Source organism: Schistocerca serialis, chromosome 1, assembly GCF_023864345.2.
Source record: "Schistocerca serialis cubense isolate TAMUIC-IGC-003099 chromosome 1, iqSchSeri2.2, whole genome shotgun sequence".
In the NCBI taxonomy this organism is placed as follows: domain Eukaryota; kingdom Metazoa; phylum Arthropoda; class Insecta; order Orthoptera; family Acrididae; genus Schistocerca; species Schistocerca serialis.
This window is the reverse complement of record NC_064638.1, coordinates 905857329-905869720: the sequence shown is the minus strand read 5'-3', so window position 1 is coordinate 905869720 and position 12392 is coordinate 905857329. Positions and strand designations below refer to the sequence as shown.

Here is a 12392-nt window from a genome sequence, read left to right as displayed (position 1 = left end):
GCAAGGATGCCCATGAGGGTGCTTGTCCACCTCCATCCCTTCGCTGCGTCAACTGTATGGGTGACCACGCTGCTTCCTCTCGAGATTGCCCCATTTTTAAGGAAGAAAAGCTCATCCAGGAAATAAGAGTAAAGGAAAAGGTGTCGACCTTTGCTGCTCGAAAATTATTCGCCAGTCGACAGCCCACCGTGCCTCAGACAGGAAAATACAGCACTGTCCTTGCTTCTCCTCGGCCAACAAAGGAGGCGGCCACGCGGACTTGCGACCTCACCTTTAGTGCGACGGTCGTCAGATCTGCCAGCACAAAGATCGCCCGTTCAACCTCACCACTTTCGCCTGCCCACTCTATGGCTCACCCTTCGTCGGGTTCTGCTAAATCTCATGCCCAAAAGTCAGACACCAAGACTTCGAAAAAGGAGCATACTCGTGAAGAGTTTTTACGTACCGCAACTTCACAACCATCGGTTCCTCCTTCATCTAAACGTCATACTTCCAAGAAGGCTACAAAGAAACCCAGTTCCTCTCCTCCTCCGCCAAGGCGTGTCCCATCTACAGCACCACCTGGCGGAAATCGCCCTTGGCCGTCTTCTGTGTCGCCGAGGCGCACTGCTGGTGGCCGGTCAACCGGCCGATCGCTGGTGGCAGGAGCTGCTCCTGACCAACCTATGGATCAGGATCTTCTGCCTTCGGCTGAATGCCATTCCATGCTGTCGGTCGCAAGCTCTGAGCAATCGTTGAGTTGACAGCACCCGTGGTCACATTCCTCCATTTGCTGTTCACCCTATGTCCATTATCCACTGGAATATCCGCGGTATTCGAGCCAATTGGGATGAATTGTCGATCCTCTTACGATCCTACTCGCCGGTCATCTTCTGTCTTCAGGAAACAAAGCAGCGTCCCCATGACCGCTTTGTTCTCCCTCATTTTCAGTCTGTCCGATATGATCTCCCCTCTGTTGAAGGCACTCCAGCACATGGAGGACTCATGATTCTTCTCCATGAAACTCTCCATTATTACCCAATCCATTTAAACACTTCCTTCCAAGCTGTCGCCGTCGGTCTTTCCCTTTCCGGATACACGTTCTCTCTTTGTACTGTATACATTCCATCGTCCACACCAATGGCACGAGCTGATCTCCTTCATCTTCTTGGTCAGCTTCCACCCCCCTATTTGCTGGTTGGGGACTTCAATGCCCACCACCCGCTTTGGGGATCTCCACATCCTTGTCCACGTGGCTCACTATTGCTAGACGTCTTCCACCAAGCGGATCTAGTTTGCCTCAACACTGGGGTCCCTACATTTTTATCTGCCTCCACGACAAATTTATCTCATTTGGACCTTGCGGTCGGTACTGTTCCGCTAGCTCGGCGCTTCGAATGGTTCGCCCTTGATGATACACACTCGAGTGACCACTTTCCATGTGTCCTTCGACTGCAGCCTCAACTGCCATACATGCGCCCGCGACGCTGGAAGTTTGCTCAAGCTGATTGGACACTTTTTTCGTCTCTAGCGACATTCGATGACCGTCACTTTCCCAGCGTCGACGATGAGGTCACCCATATTACCGACGTTATTCTTACAGCTGCGGAACATTCAATACCACTCACCTCTGAATTGCCCCTGCGCCCCCCAGTTCCTTGGTGGAACGAGGCATGCCCTGATGCAATACGTGAGCGGCGACGTGCTCTCCGTGTTTACCGCCACCATCCTACTTTGGCCAACTGTATCCGCTATAAGCAGTTCCATGCGCGATGCCGTCATGTCATCCGCGATAGCAAGAAGGCAAGCTGGAAATTCTTTATTAGCTCATTTAACACCTTCACTCCCTCCTCAGAAGTTTGGAGTCGGCTTCGACGGTTCTCAGGCGCGTCTAGTTTCTCCCCGGTCTCTGGGCTCACTGTCGCGTATGATACATTAGTAGACCCCGTCGCAATTTCTAACTCGTAGGGTCAGCACTTTGCTGAGATTTCGAGCTCTTCCAATTACCCGCCAGCGTTTCTCCCGAAGAAACGTGCAGCGGAAGTGCGACCTCTTGCTTTCTCCTCTCAAAATCGCGAAAGCTATAATACTGTTTTCTCCATGCGGGAACTCCAACATGCACTGTCTTCTTCTCGCTCCTCCGCCCCAGGACCGGATGGTATCCACGTCCAAATGTTGCTGCATTTATCAACCCATAGTCTGCGTTACCTCCTTCGCCTTTATAATCGAACTTGGACCGACAGTACTTTTCCCAGACGATGGCAGGAAGCTCTCGTCGTTCCTGTTCCGAAACCTGGAAAGGACAAACTACTCCCCTCTAGCTATCGCCCCATTTCTCTCACGAGTAGTGTCTGTAAGGTTTTGGAGCGTATGGTGAATTACCGTTTAACGTGGTGGCTGGAATCCCGCAGTCTTTTAACACCTGCCCAATACGGATTCCGAAAGCATCGTTCTGCAGTTAACCATCTTGTTGCTCTCTCCACTTATATCATGAACAATTTTCTCCGGAAACGCCAAACAGTAGCAATATTTTTTGATCTGGAGAGAGCATACGGTACCTGTTGGAGGACAGGCATCCTCCGCACACTGTTCTCTTGGGGGCTTTCGAGGTCGGCTACCCCTTTTTCTTCGCGAATTTATGGCAGAGCGCACATTTAGGATGCGGGTGAACACTACTCTCTCCCGTACTTTCTCCCAAGAAAACGGGGTACCCCAGGGCTCCGTGCTGAGTGTTGTACTGTTTGCCATTGCCATCAATCCAATTATGGATTGTCTCCTTCCTGATGTCTCGGGCTCCCTCTTTGTGGACAATTTTGTGATCTACTACAGCTCTCAACGGACCAGCCTTCTTGAACGACGTCTTCAAGGATGTCTCGATCGCCTCCACTTTTGGAGCATCGAAACTGGCTTCCGTTTCTCTCCCAGTAAGACCAGTTGTGTTAAGTTTTGGCGACGTAAGGAGTTTCTTCCGCCCTCCTTAAATCTAGGTCCTGTCAACCTTCCGTTTTCAGACGTCGCTAAATTCTTGGGTCTTATGTTTGACAGAAAACTGTGCTGGTCCTCCCACGTTTCCTATCTTTCGGCTCGCTGTCTGCGATCCCTTAACACCCTCCGTGTCCTGAATGGTACCTCCTGGGGAGCGGACCGAGTGGTCCTTCTCTGCCCCTATCGCGGCTTAGTGCGCTCGAAATTGGATTATGGAAGCATAGTCTACTCCTCTGCTTGGCTGTCTATTCTTCGGCGTCTCGACTGTATCCACCACCGTGGATTACGTTTAGTGTCTGGAGCTTTTTACACTAGCCCTGTGGAAAGCCTTTATGCTGAGACTGCTAAACCTCCGCTGTCCAATCGGCGAGCAGTCCTTCTGAGTCGTTATGCTAGCCATCTGTTTTCCATGCCTGCTAATCCAGCCCATGACATTTTTTTCGACGCCTCCTTTGATGTAGGGTATGCAGGCCGCCCCTCCTCCCTACTACCACCGGGAGTCCGCTTCCGTCAACTGCTCCATTCTCTTTCCTTCCGCTTTCCTAAAACCTTCTTGACAACTTGGGGTACAGCACCGCCTTGGCTCCGTCCCCGGATCTGCCTGCTCCGTGACCTTTGTCGATTTCCCAAGGATGGTACCCCTCCACTTGTTTATCGTCGGGCATTTGCTGCTCTATGTGCACAAATGACGGACGCCACATTTATTTACACCGACGGCTCAAAAACATCGTTAGGTGTAGGGAGTGCCTATATTGTTGGCGACACCCCAAATCACTTTCGGCTTCCCGACCAGTGTTCGGTTTATACTGCGGAGCTTTACGCTGTTCTCCAGGCTGTCCACTGCATCCGCCGCCATCAGCGGATACAGTACGTTATCTGCTCAGATTCTCTCAGCTCTCTCCTCAGTCTCCAAGCTCTTTATCCTGTGCACCCTCTGGTCCACCGGATTCAGGACTGTCTGCGCTTGCTCCACCTGGGGGGCATCTCGGTGGCGTTCCTCTGGCTCCCGGGACACGTTGGTACCTGTGGAAATGAGGCGGCCGATATTGCAGCCAAGGCTGCAGTCTCTCTTCCTCGGCCAGCTATTCAATCGATTCCCTTCGCCGATCTACGGAGCGTTTTATGTCGACGTGTTGTTCATTTATGGCACACGCATTGGTCGACACTTACCCATAATAAATTGCGGGACGTGAAAGCTCTTCCTTGTGCTTGGACCTCTTCCTCCCGAACGCGTCGTCGGGAGGAGGTAATTTTAACTAGATTCCGGATAGGGCACTGTCTTTTTAGCCATCGACATCTTTTAAGCGGCGATCCTCCCCCACTCTGTCCCCACTGCTCTCAGCTGTGGACGGTAAGACACCTTTTAATTGAGTGCCCCTATTTTAATCCGCTACGCTCCCGTCTACAGCTATCGCCTGATCTATCGTCGATTTTAGCAGATGACACGCGCTCAGCCGACCGCGTTCTCCAGTTTATTACTGCCAGTGAAATGACGTTAGTCATTTGAAGCTTTTTTTTGGGGACTACCAACCCCATTCTGTAGTGGATTTTTAAGTCTTCCTTCTGCTTTTAGTTTCTCCAATTTTATGACTTTGTTCCCATTGCTGCTGGTTTTCAATTTCGGTTTTTTACTGTTTCCTAAGTCACGGGCTGGGCGCTAATGACCACAGCAGTTTTGCGCCCTAAAAAAAAAAAAAAGAAGAAGAAGAAGAAGAAGAAGCAAGGACATTTGTGTAATTTTACAAGACCAGATACTTCAGTCATCCGGGCTGTTGCATCCCCCTCCCCCTCATGCAACCCGTGAAAAGGCTGTTGCCCCATTTCAAGTAATACACATTAGACTTGCCTATCCACGGGTACTCCTCCATTGTGGTTGTGCCTATGGCATAGCAATCTGTATTGGTGAAGCAAGCAATCATCCCCATTTGGCAAGGTTGGCAGTTCCATAGTTACATAACACAAAAAAGAACACACCCAGAATAAAAACTTGCTCCTACCTGCACGCAAATAACCAGCCCCTTCCCCACCCTAAATAAATCTGTCCAACACATTTCCATACACTCATGAAATTAAAATTAAATGCAGTTCATTAATTTTTGACAACCATCACAGGTACCACAGTCTTCCACAGTTGGTTCAGAGCTCAGTTCAGCACAACATTCACTAATGATGATCTAGTGATGAAACCATTTATAAAAATAGGTCAAGTAAACTATATTTTGGTTCACCAGTCTCAATTTTTTCGTATCACATTCCACACCATATGAACATCCATAGAGTGTTCTTTGCCACATGAAATTTTCATTGGTACGTGACAGAGATCGATCATTTTCTTTACTTCTCAAAACAGTAACACTTAACTGCAGTCTGCCAAAATAGCATATTTTTGCAGAAAACTTACTGTACATGTCACATTGCCTGTCACGTGGTTCAACAATTGACTGTATTTCATTAAAATGAATCTCTATTACAGTTTGAAGATACTACACCTCCCCCAAAAAAGTGTAGGCAGAGTCTCTCCGATAGCAGTAATTCTGTCATATATTTGTGGCTCTTGTGCCTTCACAGCTAATATATCTACAAACCTACATTTAACCCTCCTCCCCCCCCCCCCCCCCATTAAAGTGTAGTCAATGCTGTGTGTGTGTTACCACCTGCACAGCCCGGCACTGATCCAAAGTTAGCCTTTTTCTAAGTCACCCTGTTCAGTTCCCAGGTATTTTAGTATAATGCACTATTTTGCAGCATAATAAGGTACCTGGGAATTGAACAGTTTGACTTAGGAAAAGGATAATCATGGTCAGTGCCAGATTGTGCAGGTGGTACTACACAGCAGCCAAGGCCATTCATGCCAATGCACAATCTCAACAAATTCCACATTTGTGAGCACAGTAATGTGCTCCTAATTTTTCCAGATTATTCGAGATAATGCATCTTAGATTCTTGGCTAAGCTGATACCTGTTCTTGATTGTTGGTGCCTCATCTTTCTTATTTGAATATCTGTTTGGCGGCTAGGTACCTGGGGAAGGCTTAATTCCACAGTGTGTGTTAATGGTATCTGTGAGCCTATTTTTCTTGTAGACGCTTGCCTACACACAATTGCTAGCTGGCAGCAAGAGTTGTATTTGATGTATGCATGAGTAGTTTTTCAGCAAGTCTTTACAGCAGTAGTAAATCAGCTCGATCTTTGCTGTTATTAAAATCAATTATAGGTGGCGACACTGTTTTTGAGTTAAGCAAATCCTACTGCAGTACAACCATTTCTTCACCCTTGCATTCCTCCCCTCTTTTTACTCCTCCTCCATCCTTCTCCCCAACACCACCACCACCAAACAGTTTATAATTTCTGATAGTTCTCCCTGCAACAGATGAAAACGGCTAAAAAAATTGGTTTGGTTGGTGATGTTCTTTCAGGTTAAATAATTGTGTAGCGAAGCCAGCCCAAGTGAATTAGATGAGCTACAAATGACATTTTTAGAATGCTTCGTCAATGATAGTGGTCAGTTGGTTAACAGTGGACTTTCAGAGCAGAGACAACTTTGACAGTGACGTAATGTGTCCAGATTACTCAGGATAATGCATTTCAAATTCTTGGCTAAGCTGATACCTGTTCTTGATTACTAGTGCTTCGTGGAAAAGAAGAGTAGGCTGATTCGTTTAAAGTATTTGGCCTGAGTGTTCGACTAGTTTCTCAAATGAAGTAATATCCTTCGAGACACTTCCATGATTCACCTTCAATATGGCTAATTAAGGGGCTTAATAAATTGAAATTAATGAAAGAATCAATAAAGTTCACCGAAAAAAATGTGCAGTTCCTGACGTGTACAAAGGCCTTCACAAGACCATGACAGATAATTAAGACTCATTCAGGAAAGTATGTTGCCATCACATTAAAAATTCCAGTTCTATTTCTTCACACATTTGCCAAGGAACACACATTTGTGTGCCACCCTTTTGCTAACGTATAACACGTGGCTCACAGTGTTAAAATTAGTTTGAGGCATAGTTAATTGTTAATTTATTAATATTAATGGTGTTATTCCTTTTCAGGATATGTAAATGGATACAGAATGGGCTAGTAATTATTTTGTGCCTTTTGCAATCACCTGATTGCTTGTGAATTTTCAGTAGATATAGGCCATTCATTTAGAATCTTTTCTTTTTATTTATGCTAAATACCAAAGCTTGCAGAAAAATAGATTAGGTGCTTGTGAAGAAGAAAGTGTTCTTCAGAAACAAATCAGATTTAAGTCTTCCACAATATTCGGTATAATAGAGGTTATTGCCTGGACAATATTAGAATAATATCTGAGAGAGCAATAGATCTGTTCACCTGAACTGTCATCTACATTAAGGCATCAGCAACCTATAAAAACTGTGTATGAGCAATTGTGTTGGGTAGACTCCAGAATGTGACTAGAGATCAGTTAATTTCCATAAACTGTGATGCTCATATCTTGCAATCTTGAAGATTTTATGTTGCATAATGATATGACGGTGAGAAAACCGACTTTGTTCATATGGAACGTATTGATGATGCTAAAACCAACAAAATACACAACCAATGAGTTGCCAAATATGCTAGCCTTTAGTATAAATATTTGGGTGATTTGACAGCTGTCCGTGTGTGTTGGACATGGATACCTGCATTTCTCTGATGAGGTTGCTACAATTGAACGATGTAAGTGTGGCTCATACACTAGCTATAAGCTGTAACATGTCACTGGCTTCTCAACATTTCTTCCAAACATGGTAAGGGCTCTGTTGTTGTGATGCTTGTATCCTCAAGAGTAGTTTTAAGATATGTCTTTCAGAGCAGTCACAAATACTTGACAGCACTGAGCTAACACATTTTACAGAGCTGTCGTAGATACTTATAATAATGTTCATTTCTGTCATATTTATTTATCAGGATGGCTTGTGGACCTGCTTCGCAACAAATGAGAAGTTTGCAAGACCTAGCAAAATATCCTGCTTCGCAACCAGAAGTTAAACCCAGTTCCTCAGATGAAAATTCTAATGGTGCTCAGTCCTCACATAAGAGTTGGGACAAACCGGTCAAACTTAATGTAGCTCTTATGCAAGGTATGTATATATTATTTGTCCCGTAATATTAATTTTTGTGTCTGTGGAAATAAATATAATTTGAACATTTTTGGAAGGTGACTGTCAACAGCTGTCAAGTAATGTATAAAATGCGTGTTTTACCACCAGCTGTTGTTTATTTTAAACTCAAATATCGACCAGTTTGTCACATGCCATATTCACAGATTCTATGTATATTAGAAATTACATGTAGTATACAGGAAATGTTACAAATTCTGTTCCGAGGAATGAATACTTACAGGTTTAAGACAGTTTAAGCCACATAACCACATCTGTCATTACTTGAACAAGGGCCATGTCTCATGTGTAGAGTATGTCACAAACTCCAGTATACGATACTGGATTTTTAGAAACAAATTTATCAATAACAAGCATAAACAGAGCAATACTGAAGAGATCAGAAGTATTATAATTGTACAAAACATTGAGGAGTTGGTCAAAGATCTTCAGAAAGTATTTTTGTCGTATGGTATGAAAATACCTCAATGACAAAATTTCTTGCTAAATGCACAGGACTGGACTATCTTTGGTGATCATCTCTGGTATAGTTACATCTGTAAACAGAAAGTGAACTTGTTATCCCGAAACATAGAATAACAGCGATCGTACTAGACGAGGTAAAAAGCATTATAGAACCCTAAAGTTAAACAGTATTTTAATCATTGTGTACACTCAATGAAATGTGTATAAACAAATGTCAATTGTATCATAAATGTAATGAAAATAGTGTCCATAACATAAAAACAAGCTAAAATACAGTGTTCAGAAATAGATTGAAATGTCACTCAGCATTCATATGCATCCAAGTTTTAGTAGTGAACAATTACTGTAAAATATCGACTGCATTTAGAGAAAAACATCATATGTAAATAAAGTTTTGTTAAAAGTGCTTAATTAGAGGCCTAGTATGTCAGTAATACTAATACACCATAAAGAAAGGAAGGGGGTAAATAACCACAGTATAACCAATCTGCTGCCCAAATTTGGCTTTAAGGATTATTGACAACACATTACCTCCCAAAATATTTACTTAACAGCTCAGCCTCTAATGCCTTTTAGCTAAAATTTTGCATTGGGTAAAGTATGTTACTCACCACTACCACTATCATATGCATGGGTTGTGTAATACTTATACTTCTGATTGTCTCTTCAGTAATGCTCTATTTACACTTGTTATTAGTATGTTTGCTTCTAAAAGTCCTGTGTTGTATTCTGGAATTCATGACATGCTCGACACGAGACATGGCTATTATTTAAGTAATGACAGATGTGATCTTGTGGCTTAAACTGTTTCAACCTTGTAAGTATTCATGTATATTTTGCACTTTCTTGGATCAGAATTTGTAATATTTTCTGTTCACTACATGTAATAATTTTTTATTTTACTTTATTTTTTGATATGCGTGAAAATGGTCTTTGACTAAAACTGTTTTATATTGGGGTTTAAAATAAAAATAGCTGATGGTCAAACATGCATTATACAAATATAATTAGTTCAGTGGCTTTGCAGTTATGTATTAAGATTTGTTTACACTGAGTTCGAAACATGTCCTGCAATGTTGTTCACAGCTGGCAAAGTCCATATCAGTTCAGGCAGGTTAGGGAAAAATCTTACCTGCATAGTCTCGGGGAGTTATTGAATTTAACATTTGTTAAAATGGAGGACTAGGTAAGGAACACACATTTTTTGGTTTTCTCCAAAAAAATTTCTGCTCAGAGATCAGCCCGCCAAAGATGACACTGCGCATGCCATTTTGAAGATAAGAATTTCGGAAAAATTTTAAAATGCTGTGTCTCTGGAACAGTTCTAGATATGTTGTTGGTTTTTTCTTTTATTTGAAAGATAATTACTTTATGATTACAAAGGAATCCTCCATTTGGACTTATCTGTCAAAGTTCTTTTACTATGGCATTTTGAACTTTTTTATAATATGTGGATTTTTTTGTCGAAAATGCCAATCCAGAAAATTTTTGATTCTTTTTCTGCTGATTAGTACCATATAGTTCTACATTCCCTGAAAATGAGAGCTTCCACTTTTAGGTTGAACAGGTTTTATAAACAATTGAAATTTTTGCCATACCTAAAACCTGTTAGATTATCACGTTATCACATAACAGGCTCATAAAAATCGAAACCTAGCCTTACTTAACATAATTTCAGTTTTGAAAGATGAGTAAGAGACTCATTTTTCAAGTATTTTAAATGGTTCCAAAATGTATGTGAATGGTCCAAAGACTTGAAGGCTTCAGTTTATACAACTTCTATGCACTCTGTTTTGAACTGAAATTAGCCAGTCAGTGAACTAAAAGTGCGTTCCACTGCTTCAGTATCTTCCTTCGGTATAGAGTGATGCCATCCTGTTAAACCAATAGGAACTGGAGCACTTATACGATCTTCAAAACTTTGTGAACAAGAAGTGAGCACTGATGGTGTTGTTGCTGTCCTTCACTGGAAACCTATATCCAGCAGCTGGTCCATGTGGTAGCATAAAGTTCACTACAATTTCGTTTAACTCATAGTTGGTGTCTATAATCTCTGCAATGCACCAGTCATAGTCACACACACACACACACGCCACAAACATTCCCCTTCTCAGGTTGTGAATCTGAATATTATCCTGCTGTTTCTGAAGTGTAGGCTGAACGCATGAAATTTCTTCTTTCTTGCTCTTTAAAGTGTGAACAGTATGAGTTCACCCATCACTTTGAGTCCAAAAATGTGTCTTTTGAATTCCTTTCACAGGAGTAGTTTGTTTGGACCATTCTTCTTTTTACTGCTCACGGAATTCTCAGATTTCCTCTTTGGACAAAAGTGAGGGTTGTGGATGTGTAAGATTTCACGACTCTCATAAAATCCTCAGCATTCTAAATCACAGCTGTATTTGGTCTGGAAAGATTATGTATTATAGCATGGTACTTTAGCGGGCCTCCTACACCGTCACAAGGCTCCTTCCCGTGACCAGTAGCACTGTATACCCAGTCAGCTGACCCTCTGCGGGTCCGGGGGTTAGAATAGGCTCGAGGTATTCCTGCCTGTAGAATGAGACGACTAAAAAGGAGCCTCACGCGTTTCAGCCTTTATGTGATGGTCCCTTGTAAGGTGTGACTTCCATTTTTCAAAATTTTCCCGAAGAGCGAGCCCATTGGGGAGGGCACCTTACATGTTTCATCCTGTCCATCATGCGCTGAGACCTTTTCCATCCTTCGTCGAAATGGATCTGCACTTTTGCTCATTCTGCAACTGTTGTGTGAGGTCACCCTCCTGGGTGCATATTTTTCCATCAACTGTGCAGTATCGTTTTCTACACTAATGATGATAATGTACTTGTTTGCTTGATTGCATCTGATATCCAGCACAGTAGCAGTCTGTTGTGGTGGGGCCGCCATGTACATTGTTGGCTGTAGCCCCCTGATCACACAGGGATTGCTCTGCTGATGCCTGCACTGTTAACTCCCCACGTATGCTGAGGAGTAGATGCCCGTCACCCTGGGGCATTGGGACTCCCGGCAGGTGGTCAAAAACCAGCAGTCTCTAAGCGATCATGGCTCATTTCAATGCACGGAAGTACGAGCCCAAATCGTTCCACTCCCTGGCAACACCATAGGAGGGACATCAGGCTAAGGATGGCAGTGGCTATTATTTGTCCCGGTACCTTGTATGTTCGAGAGCTGATGGGGAATCTTTCATGACAGTGAAGCCTCAGCTTTTTTGTTGAGCATTTAGAGGACAAGTTTGGGGAGGTGGAGGGCTTGTCCAAAATGAGGTCTGGGTCAATCTTAATCAAAACAGCATCCTCTGCCCAGTCACGGGCGTTACTCGCTTGTGACAAGCTGGGGGATGTTTCTGTAACCATCACGCCCCATATGAGCTTAAATATGGTCCAGGGTATCATATTTCACAGGGACCTTCTTTTGCAGTCTGATGATGAGCTGCGCGCCAATTTAGAGCGGCAAGGTGTACATTTCCTTCAGTGTATCAACCGCGGTCCGAGAGATCATCAGGTTGCCACAGGTGCCTTCATCTTGGCCTTCGACGGTGATACATAACCCGAGAAGGTCAAGGTGATTGTCTACTGCTGTGATATAAAGCCCTATATCCCTCTCCCAATGTGGTGCTTTAAATGCTGGAAGTTCAGCCATATGTCTTCACACTGTACTTCCAGTGTCACCTGTCGAGATTGCGCACACCCATCACATCCCAATATTCCATGTGCTCCGCCTCCCATCTGTGTCAGCTATGGAGAGCACTATTTGCCTTGCTCGCCTGACTGCAGGATTCTCCAGAAAAAAGAAAAGCATGGAGTACAAGACCCTGGACTGA

At 43.5% G+C, this 12392-nt stretch overlaps 1 protein-coding gene across 3 annotated transcripts in view; it reads left to right on the top strand.

Annotated features, from left to right (window-relative positions):
* Positions 1-12392, top strand: part of LOC126411844 (uncharacterized) — a 180331-nt gene that overhangs the window by 49750 nt on the left and 118189 nt on the right. For all 3 annotated transcript variants that reach the window (XM_050081398.1, XM_050081396.1, XM_050081395.1), the window contains exon 2: positions 7878-8050. In XM_050081398.1, coding sequence (XP_049937355.1) covers positions 7879-8050 — 172 coding nt within the window. In that variant the 5' untranslated portion in view covers position 7878. The remainder of the gene's footprint in view (positions 1-7877; positions 8051-12392) is intronic.